The following is a 16,989-nucleotide window of genomic DNA, read 5'->3' as shown; positions in this document are numbered from 1 at the left end:
CAGGATATTAGAGAGACTGGGTGGGTGAGATAATATCTTTTATTGGACCAACTTCTGTTGGGGAGAGAGATAACTTTCAAGCTTACACTGAGTTCCTCCTCAGGTCTCTCTCTCAGATCACCTCACCCACCTTGTCTCACTAAAGATCTATAACATGTAAGAGTTTAGAAAAGTTAAAAAAAAATCACAAGTGTGTTGAACCATCCTATGGAATTTTATCCCAGGGATATAGTTTTCTTTTAAGTAACACAGGATGGCTCCAAACACCTATAAGAAAGGATATCATTTTTTAAAATTAACTTCCGCAATGCTATGTAATTCTCTCGCAATCCTCCACTAAATCTTCTGGGCAGAAGTTGGAAAACTATAAGCTCTAGTGGCCTGATCTCTGATTACCCAACTTTCCAGAAAAATGAACAGCCCTAATAGTAAGTGTATCAACATTTGTCTCTTGAAACAGCAGAGCAGACAAAAGGCTGTATCAGTCTTAGGACAAGTATATTAATTGCTTATGATGTCTGATTTGCTGGGAAAAGAGGTTAGTTTATTTATTACAAGCTTCTGTATGTCACCCTCCGCTGTGGTACTGGGCACTATGCATTTTAAAACCTACACCGATGAGTCTCAGTCTCGTGCTACAGCACTAAAACCAGCCGTGTAGAGGTTTGAGCTCAGGTTCCGAAGCCTAGGGAAGCCTTCAGAACCCAAGCTCCAGCTCGAGATGCAACCCAGGCTCTGATGTGGGTTTTTAAAACAACAGTGTAGACATACCCTCCGTGACTTTAGACCAAGACAAACTATTTCCCATTCTCCCAAGTCGCCTGGCTTCAAATGGTTAGAGACCATGAGGACAGCGACAGCAGATAACACACAGGGGAACCAGAAAGCTTTTATAGAAAAGGCTGAACTAGTTAAAACTATTCAGAGTTTATGTTTCTAAAATCACAAGCCGTTTTCTCCCTTTGAAAATTAAATGCTTAACCATTGCCAATCTAGGCTTGAACACCATTTGCTGACAGCCTCGATTCCAGCCACGGTACAGCTGCAACTTCTTACCAAGAGCCAGACACTACTAAGGAAACACAGACAACATCTTGCCCTGGAAGGGAAAGGGGAGTCTGCAGGAAGAGCTGCCTGGATTGATAAGGAATGTTAAGTGCAAAGGGGTCACTGGACAGGACATGAATGTCAGCATCCACAGTTTCACACTGGCACTTGAATAAAATGTTTTTAGAATACAACGTGAGAAATAGCCCCAGAATTATATCCTGGGATAGAGTTTTGGCTTGTCACTATCTTTCTGTTTCCTTAATGATTAACAGGCTGGAAGTTAGATATTGCAGTAATCAACCGAACCTCACCTTTCTACACTCCCAGCACTCTGCTGACAACACTAGACAGTTGAGAATACCTGGAGTATCACGTCATGCTCCGTAAGCGGATCAGCCATAACAAGGGAATCACAAAGGAAAACAGACCGGTATAAAAGAATTTATTTAAATAGACATTTTTAATGTTTTACCTCTCAAATCCCTGTTGAAATCATGAAGCCTACGAATTTCTCCTTCCAGCTTATTTCTCATAGCCTTTTCCAGGGCATCCCGCTTAGAGGAGGACTTCTCCAGGTTTTTATATGCTTCCGAAACTTGCTGAATTTCTGTTTCCAGCTGCAGAGCAAATGAAAGCATCCATCTCCTTTAGCATTAACAATGCCTGGCACTTAGGTAGCATCTTTCTTCTGAGGTTCTCAAAGAGCTTTATTGAACAAAGATTTATTAAGCCTCGAGTGCAGGAAAGTATTACAGCCATGGTACAGGTGGGTAAAAGTGCAACACAAAGCAGTTGTGACGTACCACAGGTCACACAGGGAGTCAGTAGCACAGCTAGACATAAAGAGCTGGAGTCCTGTCTTCCAGGCCCTTGCTCTTGATTACAACAGTCAGTGCATGGAAACAGTTACTTGAAAAGACAGAAATGCCCTTTTGCAGGTGTTGATGCTGGAGCCTGGGACCAGGGGCACAACTACCCACCATGAGCTTGGTCAAAAAGCAATTTCACAGAAGGACTTTGATGCAGACGGGAAAAAAAATAAAGCCAAAGAACAAGCAAAATGGATAAATAAAATTATATTTAAAAATATTAATACCAAACTGTAAATTACTCATGTGCTTTGCAGATTTGTATTTATTTATGGGATAACAATCCACAGCAGGTACTAAACCCTTCTATTTTGTATGTTCTACTTACAAATCTTCAACCTAATTAATAAACAACAACAATACCCAACTCATAGATAGTGTTTTCATCAGTAGATCTCCAAGAGATTGACAATGGAGGTCAGTATCCTTATCCGCATTTTACAGATGGGGAAATGGAGGCACAGAGCAGTGACGTGACTTGCCCAAGGTCCCCCAGCAAGCCAGTGGCAGAGCAGAGAACACAGCGCAGGTCTCCTGACTCCCACTCTAGTATCCTATCCGCTAAGGGCATGTCTACAGTGGCACTTTGTCCGCAAAACTTTTGTTGTTCGGGGTGTTAAAAAAATCACACCCCAGACGACAAAAATTTTACTGATGAAACGCACTGGTATGTACAGCACTTTGTTGGCAGGAGCACCTGCCAACAAAGTCGCTGCCACTCATGGGGGGGTGGAAGGTTTTTGTTGACAGGAGAGCGCTCTCCTGCCGACAAACAGCAGCTACACTGTGGCTTTTAGCGGCACAGCTGTGCCGCTAAAACAGGGGTGGGCAAACTATGGCCCACGGGCCACATCCGCCCACAAGCCATTTTAACCAGCCCACTCCGGCTGGGGCGCTGAGTTGGGGGCCAGACCATACAGCTAGGCCCTGCCCCAGCTGGGGTGCTGGGTCGAGGGCCAGACCACGCAGCTCAGCCCTGCTCCAGCCAGGGCGCTGGGTCCAGGGCTGCCCCGTTCTGGTGCTCCAGCTGGGGTGCTGGGTTGGGGGCTGGACCATGAGGCTTGGCCCCGCTCCGGCACTCTGGCTGGGGTGCTTGGTCTGGGGTGGCCCTGCTCTGGCCGGGACGCTGGGCCCGGGACCGCACCACACGACTCGGCCCCACTCTAGACAGGGTGCAGGGTCAGAGGCCGCACCACGCAGCTCCTGGAAGCCTTGGCATGGCCCCACTCTGGCTCCTATGTGCTCCAATGGGAGCTGCAGGGGCGGTGCCTGCGGACGGGGCAGCGTGCAGAGCCGCCTGGCCGTGCCTTCACGTAGGAGCCGGAGAAGGGACATGCCGCTGCTTCCGGGAGCCGCTTCAGGTAAGCGCCGCTCAGTACCTGCACCCCTGAGCCTTTCCCCATGTCCCCACCCCCTGCCCCAGCCCTGATCCCACTCTCCAAACCCCTTGATCCCAGCCCCACCCCAGAGCCCGCACCCCCAGCCAGAACCTGCACCCCTTCCAACACCCCTGCCGCAGCCGTGATCCCCCTCCTGCCCTCCAAACCCCTCAGTCCCAGCCCAGAGCAGCCTCCTACACCCCAAACTCCTCATCCCTAGCCCCACTCCAGAGCCCGCACCCCAACCCTAATTTTGTGAGCATTCATGGCCCGCCATACAGTTTCTAATCCCAGATGTGGCCTTCGGACCAAAAAGTTTGCCAACCCCTGTGCTAAAAGTTGTGTAGTGTAGCCACAGCCTAGGAGACAGAGCTCTGAGAAGAAACCAGACTATTTGGTTAGTCGCCATTTAATTTCAATGTACAGTGTCTTGAAGCCACAGTCATTTAAACAGTAAAATATGGCTTTCCCCATCCCCTCTCACTGTACAGCCTCTTGGTTTGATGTCTAAGCAGGGAACTGCTCACCAGAGACAGAAGCCAATGCATTTCCAGTTCTCCAAAGCAGGCAGGACATGTTAATCTCACTTTGGCATTAACAATCCACCAAACCGCAGACCTCAGCAGACCTCCCTGGGCAAGAAGTTGATTGGAGGGGTGGGGGAGGGGAGGAAAGAGAATTCCTTTATCCCTTGTTATCAGGAAGCTGTCAAACACTTCACTAAAACACTTCCCTCACTGGAACCTCCCTAAAACCGAACAACCCAACCTGGGCAGAAGTCATGTTGGGAATAAGCACCCGTGGGCAGAAACAGCGAACACAGGAACTCAGACATGGTGCAAGAAACAAGAAGTAGGTAAGAGTTACAACAGCCAGACACTTCAAGGGCCTTGCAGGCTGTTCAGGGGCCAAAGTGCAGTTCACGGCCCAAAAAGAGGTTTGCAGAGTCCTGAACTGCAGCCAGTGCTCACCTTCTCTCTACATCTGCAGGGTAAAGGGAGAGCTGACTGACCAGCTGCAGGTTCTAACCGCTGGGGAATTCAGTAACCAACAAGCAATTTATCTTTGTTTGTCTATCAGGCGAGCACAACTACAAACACACACTACCGACACTTCTTTTAGGAATTATAAAATCCATACGTGGCAGTGTGATGGCGAGGGCTGTCTCTCGTACTCTGCCAATCCCTGCTGTATAAAGCAACAGTGAGGCTACTAGAATTCCACGTGACTTGTGTTATGTTGGGGATTTAAGCAGATTTATAGTGGCAGAGAGAAGAGCTGGCTTGACAGCCCTGTAGGTCCAAACTTCTTTATTTACCCACAGCTCGGGGTATACACAGCATGGATAGCAGCTGTGCAAGCTTCTCTCACAATGCCCTGTCAGGTAGCTTTGGTGGGACCATTTCCAGGGGCAAAAAGGTAGTTCAGTCCCCATGACTGACTTAGTCTCTGGCCTATGTACTCTCAGGTATTTCTGGAGAACCCACCATTATAATTCCTAAGCCTTCTCCAGATCTAACAGGAAGATCATACCAGCTGCAGCCTCCATGTTATTAGCACTGGCTTTAAGTAACTGAGCTAATCAGTCAAGCAACCCGCCTCTCTGAGATTCGCACCCTTATTGGCAACTGGAACAGGCACAATCGTCTGCTAGGTGCAGAAATGAGGCCACCAACTCATCACACGTAGATCAACAAAACGCCAGCAGATGATAACGCTTAGGCACTACCAACATGGGCAGGTTCCAAACTGGGTATGGAGATGAAAGGCTACAGAACAGATAACCAATCCCCGGACCCACGAGCAGCGGATCTAATGGGCCAGGACCCTCAGTTGCCGGTTTCCACATCCGCAGGAGGACGTTTTTATTACGTGCTATGCAGGTTCTGGGGTGGCTGAGGCAGCCCCGGAAGCTGCATAGTGCATATGAAGCTGAGAGGCAGCTCCAACCTGCCCACCGCTGCCTGGCTGCTCTTCTCCTCCCCAGTGGCCTCCCCGCTGCCAGTGACAGTACCCCTTCCCCAGGATCTGGACACCTTTCTGTCCTCAGACAGGTACACTGGCCTCTGTGCACCATGCCCCCTTAATGTGGGGAGATGAAGCTGCCCCTGCCCAGAGGACATGGCGCCCCAAGGGGCAGGTTCCAGGGCAGGGGGGCTGCAGTGCAATGGGATTGGCGCCTCGCTAGGACCCAGGAGGAGCTGGTTGGGAAGAATGGCTGGACTCCCTGCCTCCGGGGCAGCAGTAGCAGGAAGTGATTGTGACTCGCACTCCCACCCTGTTGTGTGCAGTGACTCGGGATCACAGGCTCCTTGCCAGGTCCCTGAGCCCTGGAGCTGCCCCTGCTGGGGACCCCTGAGCCATGGCTGCAGCTGGTAGAGGTGAATCTTGAGCAGTAACATTCCTGTTGCTCCCCAGGAGCCTCTCCCAGTGCAGAGACCTCAGCCTAGCTAGGGCACCCCTTCCTTGGGCCCAACCCCTGCCCCCAGGGAGGGCACCGCTTGGATGGAAGGTAAAAGACAGACAGACAGACAGAGACACACACACCCCTCTCCTGGTTCTACCCTGGCTGCAGGGGGAGGGTTTGGCCCCAGGCTGGGCTCACTGTGATTCCCTCCCTTGTGGCCAGGAAAGCTGCCTCCAGGCCAGCTCCCATTCTCTGCAGGGTGCGTGAAGCCAGCCCGCGGTGTGCTGAGGGCTGGGACAGTGACATGTGCGGGAACAAAGAAGGGACAGCGTGCAGCTGCAAGGGAGCACTGTGCTCCTTCTGCGCACACATGGGGTTACTTGCATGCCCCTCGCCTCGCAGCCTCAGCTGTACCTGCAGACGTGCATGCCGCTCCTCTGCACAGTCAGCGCAGTCTTGCACATGCCTGCCCGCCTCCCTACCATCTGAGTGGTCCTCATTACTTGCTACGAGATCAGAGCACTAACGGCTTGGACAGCGCAGTGCAGTATTTGTGCACAATTACCCTTCCTGTGCCATTTAAAGCAAGAAACCAATAATGTTCCTTTCTCACAATTTTACCGCTCCGCCCAACACCCCCCATATCTATTAGGACAGTGGCTTTATTGGGTTAGGGGAGAAGACTCTAACTGAAGAGATTACTCCTAGGTATCAGTTTTCCTGAGGAGACTTTAATTTCCTCCACCAAACCCCCTTGCTCTGAAGCTAAAGGAAAAGTTGCTGCTGCTTTTCTAAGTGGTATTCTTGAGCCTTCTCCGTTTATGGGGCTTATATTGCACTCAGTGTGCTTGGAAGCAGGGCAGCCCCGTTTATCTCTTGCAGGCGCAATCCGCACAGCAGCTGTTCGGGGGTGTGGGCAAGAGAGGATTGTGACAGTGTACCCCATAAGGCTTTATGGGGGGAGGGTGCTCATAAATGTATGTATGATATAACTGGAATAGGGTTTTGCTACATATGCCATTGTAACATACCTGTGTAAAGGTTATGACCTACTGGTTATGTTCATCCCAGTTGTATGCAGGCACCATTTGTGTGTTCAAAGTTATGAACATTGGCTGTATAACTGCTTGATTTCTAAGTAGCCTTAATTAGAACAGTTGGTCAGTTCTTGGGAAAGGAATGTGCAAATTAAGTGCTCAATCAGGAAGCACTTAACAGACAAAAGAGCTTTGCAGACTCCAATCCACATAAGAAGTCTACCTGAGGATGTTCAAAGTAGCATGTGGGTAATGGCTGCTACCTGCAAGTCCTGAGTCATGCATGGGCATGTGACTTAACCATGTGGTTCCGAATCTCCATTTTGTGAGTGGATTCTACACAGGGTGAGGAGGACAAGAGAAAGTGTATTAAGCCCCTGGGAGACCCCTCCATTTCGTCTTCAGCTGGCTAAAGAAGGAGAGAAAACACACACACACACACTCTCACTCTCTCTCTCTCTACTTGAAAGAAACTAGAACAAATGACAGTATCTACAGGGGGTGTGAGTGGAGCATTCTGGAACTGGTGAGGATCTTATCTGTATTTAGTTTGATTACACTTAGATTTGCGCATTTTATTTTATTTTGCTTGGTCACTTACCTTGTTCTGTCTCTTACTGCTTGGAACCAATTAAATCCTACTTTCTATATTTGATAAAATCACTTTTTACTTATTAATTAACTCAGAGTATGTATTAATACCTGGGGGAGCAAACAACTGTGTCTCTCTCTCTATCAGTGTTATAGAGGGCAAACAATTTATGAGTTTACCCTGCATAAGCTTTATACAGGGTAAAACAGATTTATTTGGGTTTAGACCCCATTGGGAGTTGGGTATCTGGGTGCTAAAGACAAGCACACTTCTGTGAGCTGTTTTCAGGTAAACCTGCAGCTTTGGGGCAAGTAATTCAGACCCTGGGTCTTTGCTGGAGCAGACGGGAGTGTCTGGCTCAGCAAGACAGGGTGCTGGAGTCCTGAGCTGGCAAGAAAAGCAAGGAGCAGAGGTAGTCTTGGCACATCAGGTGGCTGCTCCCAAGGGGGTTTCTGTGATCCAACCCGTCACAGGGATTGAAAGGGAAACAGGGATGTGTGAAGGGACAGGAGGCAGGTGGAGGGAGATGCAGGGAGCAAGATGGAATGGGCATGGGGGCAATGGGTGCATTGCATGGAGGATGGGGCAATACAGGGGAATCGGGGAGAATTGTGGAGCTCTGGTAGGAGGAGGAATGTGGGGAGGGGGTGCGAGCAGAGGTGGGGAAGGAGAGGAGGGACCAGTGAGTGGGGACGGGGTGGGGCCTGAGGCAGAGCGTGGGCGGGACCATAGGTGGAGGAGGTGGGAAAGAGCACTAGCCTCCCCAAAGGGAAGCGTCATGCACCGCCCATGTCCTGAACCATCCAGCCCACATTTGTTTTGCTGTCATTTTAACTACAGAGAATATTAGACAGGGGAGAAGGTCAGTTCCATTCAACACCCACCTTCTGTAACCTTGCCACTTTCTCATAGCACCCATCCAACTCCTGTCGTAAGGATCGGTTCTCCTCTGACAGGATCTCCACCATCTGCTGGGCCCTGGAAACAATAGCAAAAGGATCTACTTGCATCTGCTGATAAGGAGATGGTATCTGCTGAGCTCTTGGCATTAACATGTAGGAATCTCCTTGCTGCTGTTGCTGCTGGCCTAGACCGGGCTGGCATAGTCGGTAGAAATCTCCCTGATGGACCTGGTTTGACAGGAACAGCTGCTGGGTCCGCGGTAGAAAGCATGGGTCTCCCTGATTTGGAGTCAGGGGTTGCTGATGCTGGGAAGGAGACAATCTGGATGGTGGTGGAGACTGCAGTAAGGTCAAAGATCCCAAGGACGTTAAGGAGGAAGTTGGGCTGTGATGGTGAGGGGGTCTCTGCTGTAACTGCAGGTGTAGATCAGGGTTTTGCCTGTAAAACAATAGGAGCAAATTCAGCTGAAGTTCTGCAGAGCATCACACATCAACCAAACCGTACGGCAAGGTGATGAATGCGAGTACATGTAACAGCTGCTACTGGCAGGATGTTCCATGCATAAGACTTTAATGCAAATATGTTAAGTATGAAAAATCATGTAAAGAAGCACTTCAAAACCATTTACCAGCTGTGTGGAAAAAATCCCAAACATAACGACTGTCCTAAGCTCATGAGTACGTTTGTACAGAGATGGCATAAGACTCTACCTTGAGATCCACTCTGTCAACCACTCCAGAATAGCGCTATTGTAATTCAGAATACACTGGCAATATATTTATTAAAAATCAAATCTGCACTGTTGAAAGAGGAGAACTATTGCACGTGTTTACACTTTTACTAACTTTACATGGGTAAAATATTAAACTAAGGACAGTTGAGCCAGTCCTGTACTGAATTGCACAGGCTCTGTTGCAAAGGTCCTGCCAACAAAGAATATCCTTGTGCAATTCAGGATACAGATTTAAAAAGGAACAGGCTATGGTCTTGTTTATTACTGTGCCAGCTGCAGTTGGCTCAAGGACACTGAAATACCTACTAATGAGCCACAGCACTGCCAGTGGAGAGAGTTAAAAGGAGGTGATAGCCAACTTGACAGTTGGGATCAGAATTTGGGTCTAGAGGTTTCCTCAGTCCCAGCACAACAGGTATTTTACAGATCACCTCTGTACCCGATATGCAGAGGATAAGAGTCTGTTACAGACCCGTCTAAACAACTTTAACTCAAGCTGTAGCAGCTCATGCATGCAGCTCTGGAGGTCCCCAGCTCACATCCCAGTGTACTGGTCAAGATGGCGGCTGTCACTTGAGCACTTCACACATCTAATAGACTGTTCAGCCTTAGGGGAAGGAGTGTCAGAGCTCTTCCCTCCAGAGACTCCCTCTGGTTGATGTGTGGAACAGCACTGTCAGCCTGCTTGGGGAGCCACGGCCAGCCCTGGAGGGAAAAAACTCTCATACTGTTGTGGGAAGGAGCAAAAGATGAGGAACCTTGAGGAGATCTCTCTCTCCCCATCCCACCATACATTTCCCACGCACATATGCCCACCTCCTTTAAAAAAAAGTTCAGTTTGGTGAAGTTCTGAGGACACATTTTATTTAACAGTCTAGTTCTCTAAACAGTGTCCAATCCCTTCTTAAAAGTTATCCTGGTACAGGGCAAATTTGGCATTTCTCATTCTGTAAAACATTCCTGTTCTGCTGCTGTAACTTCTTACCCTTTGGCTGCTGCTCAAATTCACAGGTGGAATGCACTCGCAACCCTGCATCAGGTATGGCCAGGAGGAATGACACCTATTGTGCTGCTCGGCACTGCTGAACGTACCAAGTACATCCAGTGGAATACACCTGCTGGGCTTCTCTGCGGAACGTACCAGGGACGTTAGGTGGAACACACCTGCTGCACTAGAGAATTCCCCAGGCACATCCTTCCATTCCATCCAGTGAAACATTAATTAATGATTGCAAGTGCTTAGGTGGATTAGTAGCTAAAGGGTTACATGAAATATTTGTCAGAGGATGTTTGAGCACTTAGAATCGCCTTCCTGTACTGTACAACGCTCATGCATCAATTTTTCATACACATCCAAAGAGGAAACATCTGCGTTAATCACATCTTGTTACCAAGATATTTTAGAGGTCATATATTCTGAGCTTCTGCATGGGATATACTACCTCGGGTTACATGTCCTATGCCTTATTTAACATAAATGCATGCCACTGTATCCAACATGTGGTTGTTACTTTTAACCGGCCTTCTTCTGGTCAAAGCCACCCCTGTTTACATGGAACAAGTTACATCTGTTGTCTCTCATTACTAGGAACATAGGGTAGAAATCCCCACTCTAGCTCTCACATTCCCTAGCAGGCTAACAAACGCCGCCAGAGAGGCAACTCACTGTCACTAAGTACTGGTCTGGTTATTGTCCATATCATTACTACCCTCTAATGACTGTGGTCCTTACCGTTTGCTAGCAACATTATTTCAATGAATGCATTTCCCTAGGAAAGATCAGATGCAGCATGTGGTTTTCAGGGATTGGGGAAAGAAAAGAGAAGATGTGCAATTAATTTTCTCAGCAATGTTCAGCTCAGATGTAACATCTGGTTATTTCTCTACTGGAAGGTCACTGCTTTATACCCTTTTTTTTTAAACCCAATATTGGAGACTGAGGCAAAAAGGTCAAGAGACTTGCTGAAGGTCAATGTTTCAACCAGGAGAGGAATCCTGAGTCTTCCTGACACCCAACCCTTTCCTCTAACCATAAACCCTAAAAGAGAACCTGCCCCTAACATTCCACCTTAAATGGCCACAAATGCCTCACAGAAACCTCTGAACAAATATCCCAATTAGAAAAAATTCTGCAGATGAAGCTAATCTTGAGCTATTTTATTAAATCATCAAGGAAAGTTAGATGAAAAGTTAGACTTTTGCTTCTTCAGAATTCACTGGCTCCTGGAGTTTATTCCAAAGTGACATCATAATCCTGTGTGTGATGTCAATCATTTCCATAATAACCTGACCATGATGTCAAACACTGCACTATGTTGACCGACAGTGGTCCCATCAGTTTCTGCATGAATTTACATTTTAAATAAATAAGTTTCCAACCCTTATGTTTCCAAGAAAACCTTCCAGACATGAACTGATGTACTCTCTGTCCGAGTATGCAGCAGACAGCCTGAAGCAATAACCAACACAGGTCAAATGCCTCCATTAATCTAAATGGTTTGTTAACAAACACTGCAAGCCTAAGAAGGATCATTTAAACGTCAACATTATTTACTACTTCAATACAGATCATTTTAGTGGAAGTATTTTGTTACTCTGCAATGGTGAGTAAAGTTTGGGAAGAGTATTATTCTCTCCACCTCTTCACCTGATTGCAGGTGAAGAAAAAGCAGAAGGAGCAGGTAAGTATTGAAGGGAGATATCAGGAATACATGCACGAAAATGCTAACAGTAATAATTAAAAAAAAAATTTAGTGGAAAAAAAAGTAGATATTGAAAAACCACAGCTGAGCTATTGCTAAACAGAATACATTTCCCAGATTGCCAAGAGACCCAGAGTCTCAGAGCTCACCTACACTGCATCTCACCTTTTACAATTAGTCGGTTTCAGCACTGACCTGAGAACCAGGACTCCTTAGTGCTACTGCCAGTTCTGACACTAGCTAGATGTCTGATCTTGGGCAAGCCACAAATACTAAATGCCTTTACTTTCCCCACTTGTAAAATGGGGGTAATACCATCACCTTTTTAAAACACCCTGAAATCCTCAATTGCAAAGTTCAATATACGAGTTCAAATTATTGTTATTCAGTGTTGTTAACTCCTGCAATTTTCTCGTGTGGTAGTTGGTGGTTTTCTCAAAGCCCCAGCTCCTGGATTCTTCTGATAATGAGAGAATTACAACTGTCACCTTATATTAATATAGCATGTTTCTAACCCTCATAGGTATGGAGAAGAGCTTGAGAATATGACCTCAGTGAACCACAGAGACTCAGAAACCAGAAGACAAATAAAATGAACCCAAAACGTTTTGTGATTTTTGTTTTGTTTGTTTGTATTTCACTTCAGGATTTTTAAGCCAATCTCATTATGTTTGAGGCCCAACTCATTATTTTTGAGCAAATGGGTTTGGCAAGTTACTAACCAACTCAACAAATCCTTCACTCTGTGAAAGACAATGGCTATCCATAACTTGACATTTTATGCACAGTTTAAAAATACATATTTTTTATTTACAGTTCTGCTCACTACATGCTAGACATTATCCAAACACACAAGAAAAAGCTCACCATCTATGTAAAATAAATATATATATTATCTATTAAATCTGTTCCAGTGTACAACTGAGCAACAAGCTATACTGGATGGGGACATCAGAAATTCCAACTGCAGAAGAAATTAGAGCAATAATTTTAAACCGAGTGTTTCCCAAATTGGGAACACCAACTCCTAAGGGGCCTCTTCACTTTCAAGACTGCATCTTGAGAGAATTCCTGCTTCCTTTCCTCTCCCTGGTGCATCTCTGTGCAGCATACAACATGGAGCGGTGCAGATTACGTACTTGGATTTGTGGTTTTGCCCACTAAAACAGAAAGTAGGTATTTTAGCTGTGAGGGCAGAGACGTTGGAAAATACTACATGGTAATAAGAACACTAAGCAAAACAATGTAGATTCCTGCATTAGAAGCCCTGAATGTTGCATGCACTGCACACATCACATAATGCACAAAATCACCAGGTGGAAATAAAAAGAGCAGAGAAGGTGCCTGGTTCATTAAAAACTCTCAGTCTCCCCTTCATGCTCAAGCAGTTATACTTCCCCTTTCTCCTACAAACTTCTCCCGTCCCAAACTTGGAAACATTAACCACCAAAGTGAGCAGTCTTCACATGATCAGACAGACAGCTGAAATCTAACTGAAGAATTTTCATTCTGCTTCCTATTCATACCTGATTATCATCTATTTTGACACAGCTCAGTCTGCAGAGGGGAAAACAGTATGCCGAAAAAATACTAATTATGGGCCTAATTCTGCAGCACTCATACACAAGTGCAGTCCCACTGCGGGCAACAGAAGTATTCCCCCACGCACGAGCTGATGGATCAGGCCCTAAATGGGGCTGGAACTTGAATTATTCATCATGAACACTGAAGTGCAACAGGCAGATACTAGGGAGAGAATCAGGCCTGTGAAGCTTCACATTCATCTTACTCGTATTAAATTATTTTAAAAATTTCTAAAAGTGCCAAGTAATAACATGGATGTGTCAGCCTGAATCCCTGGCTGGCCTGATATTTCCATGAATCCAATGTCATTATGAACGTACACATGTTCCCAAACTACCACCACCTAGAAGCAGGTGAGGCAGACAGTTTGCAGTTGGTGGGTTAAACTTACCACACCAACCATTCTTTTCCCAGACTCAAAAGAGTGAATCATGAGAATGCTGTGAATTCCCTAGTGTTTATCTTGCTCAACCAGTTTTCATTTAACTGGGTTGTTAGGTCGCCCTCAAATTCCACTGAACAATGAGGGGGGAAAACCCTCAGAAGTGGGTGTGGTTTCAACAGCAGGAAAGAAAGGTCTTTATTTCCTTTATGTGCAGTTAAAAAAAATGATTTATCAGGATTCGTTTGGGTTTTCAAATATAAAGAGCCCCAGTGCATGGACAAGAGAGAATTTTGAAGATTTTTAGCATTCCAGACGAGGCTGCAAAGCCATTCACTGCCCTTCCCTGACTCTCAGAAAATGTCCCCCTTTTAAAAGTTGTGTACTTTTAAAATGCTCAGTCCATTACCCAGCTGCACCTTTAGCAGCACAGAAGGTTTATTGTTTTAATGACAGTAGGTTTAAGGAGGGAGCGGGGACGGGTTTTGCTATGCTGCTCTGTAATTTATGGATTAGGAGTTAACAGTTTAGTCTTCTAATTGTTCCACCATTTCAGCAGTTGCTTCCAAAGGAAACCTCTGCCCTGTACATCTATGCAGGTTAAAAAATAACCTCGGTAGATGCACAGTGCTTTGAAGACAAATTTAAGTTGCTTCCCGACACCTGAAAACTTGCCAGCTGAATCTCCTTCTCTCTGAATACATTCTAGTGCCCAGGCTCCACCAATACAGACAAATAGGCTGTTGGTGTGGTTTCAAATGCCTCTCTTTGTACACAGAAAACAGGCTAAGTCTCTGATACAAACAATATTCCCAGTGAGGGATAATCGTTAAAGGTCTCTTGCCATTTTCAGCTTGCATAGCAATTTGTGGCCTTGCCTATGGATTTTGTGAACCATTTGCAACCAACTTCTGCAGTCATTAGTCACATTGGGAAAAAAAACAAACAAAAAAAAACCGCCTCCTCCTTTCCTGGCTTATATATTATTTATGTAGATAGATCAAAGGGCCTTCTCACCAGGCCCGTTTGCTGCAGAAAGCATTTCGGATCATAAACAATGGCGAATGAAGCCTGAAAATAGCTTCCAATAGGGCTGGAAAGGATCCACATAGATTCAGATTCTCCAGAGCTCTGAATCTATTCCAAAAACATTGGCTCTCCTCTTTCTCCCACCCCACTCTTTAGACACAAATACACACAACCTCCCCCGCCTACTTTTGTAATACTTCACTGACCTCATGTTTCTGCTTTAGAGCATTTTCCAGCCACAAAACAAGGCAGAAATTATTACACTGATGTCCACTAGCTTGAAGCATTTTAAGTGGGTTTCCACTTGGTTTAAGAGAGAAATCTGATCCACCCGGGGCTGGGTCGTAAAGTTAGGTAGGACAAAAGAAAATGTAGGTTAGAGCCAGGTTGCATTCCAGTTTAATAAACTTGATCTGATTCACCCACCCAGGATTCAGTATTGACCCCAGATCAGATCCAGCTCCTGAACTAGAGCAAACTAAAACAGGTCAGGATCTCAGTTAATTCAAGGAAAAAAATAATGGCTGCTAAACAAACAAGTCTGGGATGGTGCACTTTCCCCTTTCCTAAGTGATCTCATATAAAAACATTTAGGTGTGGTTTATACCCTAATAATCTATTGTCCTGGCAGATCCAGTTAAAGCCTGGCTTAGCCTGGCAGCAAGAGACTGCATGTTTCAACAGTGAATCATGCTACAGCTTTGGCTTTTTAGCAGAGTGGTTGCATGGCTCAGGAACCTGGATAAAACTCAGTATGGACCCATCTATGCTGCAAGATCAAACTTTATTTTAAACAGCGTTAGGCCACTACGACAAGGAATTTGGCCCCTAACACCTGGGATACAGTCCTACCATACTACAGCTATAGCCTAACAAAACAGAGACGGGATCTTCGTTCAAACACAACTGGCATTGGGAGGCTGAGTTTTGCCCCTTCTTTGCTTCCTACAAAGATAAAAACCACCGAGTCGGGAAGGTGACTAAGCAGTTAAGGGGCTGCTTACCTGACTGATCCATACTCAGGAGGATGCTGATATCTCATCATAGGCCCATCAGATCTACTCTGCTGGCTCATGCGATGATCACCATAGAAATGTCCAGGGTCCTGAGGTTTGCAGTTCATGGGTGGGGTGGACATGTTTTTGTAAGGGTACTCTGGCGGAGGGCCCCGGTGCTCTATCGCTTTCATATTCGGCTGGGGAGGCGTGGGCACTGAGTTTTTATAGAAATCATTGGAACCGGAGTTTTTGTAAAGGTCATTTGGCTGCTGGGGGGAAAGTGGAGCACTCGTGACGGGTGCGTGTGCCTTGACACCACTAGTGGCCAACGACAGCTGCATCAGCCTCTCACTAAGAGAGCGAACATGTCCTTGCTTGAGGTCCTTAAGTCCTTCATCCTGATGGACTTTCCCAGGGTTCACTCGCTGAACCGTAGGCCGCCCTTCAGTCCTCATCTTTTGATTGGTTACCCCCGTCACATAAAACGCTGCCCCAACGCTAGCATGCGGCTGGCCCCTGAAATACTGCGACTGGACTTTGGCTTCTTCGTACGTTGGGAGGTCTTCACTGTTCTGAAGTCTTGGAGAGAGCTGCTTCTCCATGATGCTATTGTCCACTTGAATCTCCTGGCCCTGGGGCTCTTGGCGGGCAGCATGAGTCACAAGCTGATGGTCCTGGGTGCTCAGCCCTTCGTTCTGAGACCCTGGACTCCCACTGCTGTTGAAAGGGGGTGCATTTCCTGTGGCTTGTTGATGTAAGGCAAGGAGGTTGCGGTTGTCATTTGGGTTTCCGTATCGGAGCTGCTCCTGCAGCAGACGCTGTAAAACTGTCGTAGCTGTTTGCTCTTCTGAATTCCTCATCTCAAACTGTGGTGCCTTTGGGGTGGAATGCAAAAGCTGCCGTTGACCTAAGGAGAGGAGACATGGTTAGCAACTCTTCATTGGCCATGGAAGGGACCGTTTAGGACCAATGGCTTGAAACTGAGGAAAAATATAAGTTAGATATAAAGGATTACAATGAGGGTCATTAAGATTGTCCAACACTGGAAGGACCAGCCTAAAACGGTGGCGAAGACTCCATTGACTGCAGGCGGCAGGGCTACGGACGGGAAGGCTGATCACTGGCAAAAAGGAGACCTACAATTCACAACACGGTGGTAAAAATGACTGAGCCCTGTCTACACTGTACCCATCCCTGCCAATGGTGAATTACAGTTCCCATTTTTGCCACGTAAACAAGGACCAAGACGAGAATAGGGAACTCAGCACGTAATCTGTTAAATTTAAGAAGAAAACAAGAGATACACCAAATAAGTTATATGCTT

The 16,989-nt window shown here is 46.5% G+C and overlaps 1 protein-coding gene and 1 long non-coding RNA gene across 6 annotated transcripts in view; one reads left to right on the top strand and one right to left on the bottom strand.

Annotated features, from left to right (window-relative positions):
* AMOT (angiomotin) overlaps positions 1 to 16,989 on the bottom strand; it is an 86,418-nt gene that overhangs the window by 29,238 nt on the left and 40,191 nt on the right. For all 5 annotated transcript variants that reach the window (XM_039488758.1, XM_039488759.1, XM_039488757.1 and 2 more), the window contains 3 exons: positions 15,672 to 16,572; positions 8,219 to 8,675; positions 1,523 to 1,667 (listed from right to left, as the gene is read on the bottom strand). In XM_039488758.1, coding sequence (XP_039344692.1) covers positions 1,523 to 1,667; positions 8,219 to 8,675; positions 15,672 to 16,525 — 1,456 coding nt within the window. In that variant the 5' untranslated portion in view covers positions 16,526 to 16,572. The remainder of the gene's footprint in view (positions 1 to 1,522; positions 1,668 to 8,218; positions 8,676 to 15,671; positions 16,573 to 16,989) is intronic.
* On the top strand, positions 11,274 to 12,280 carry LOC120372061. Its single transcript, XR_005584720.1, has 2 exons — positions 11,274 to 11,573; positions 12,196 to 12,280. It is a non-coding gene; the product is annotated as an uncharacterized LOC120372061 (long non-coding RNA).

Source organism: Mauremys reevesii, linkage group 9 (assembly GCF_016161935.1).
Source record: "Mauremys reevesii isolate NIE-2019 linkage group 9, ASM1616193v1, whole genome shotgun sequence".
Taxonomy (NCBI): Eukaryota; Metazoa; Chordata; order Testudines; family Geoemydidae; genus Mauremys; species Mauremys reevesii.
The sequence above is the reverse complement of the archived record's forward strand: the minus strand, read 5'-3'. Positions and strand labels throughout refer to the sequence as shown.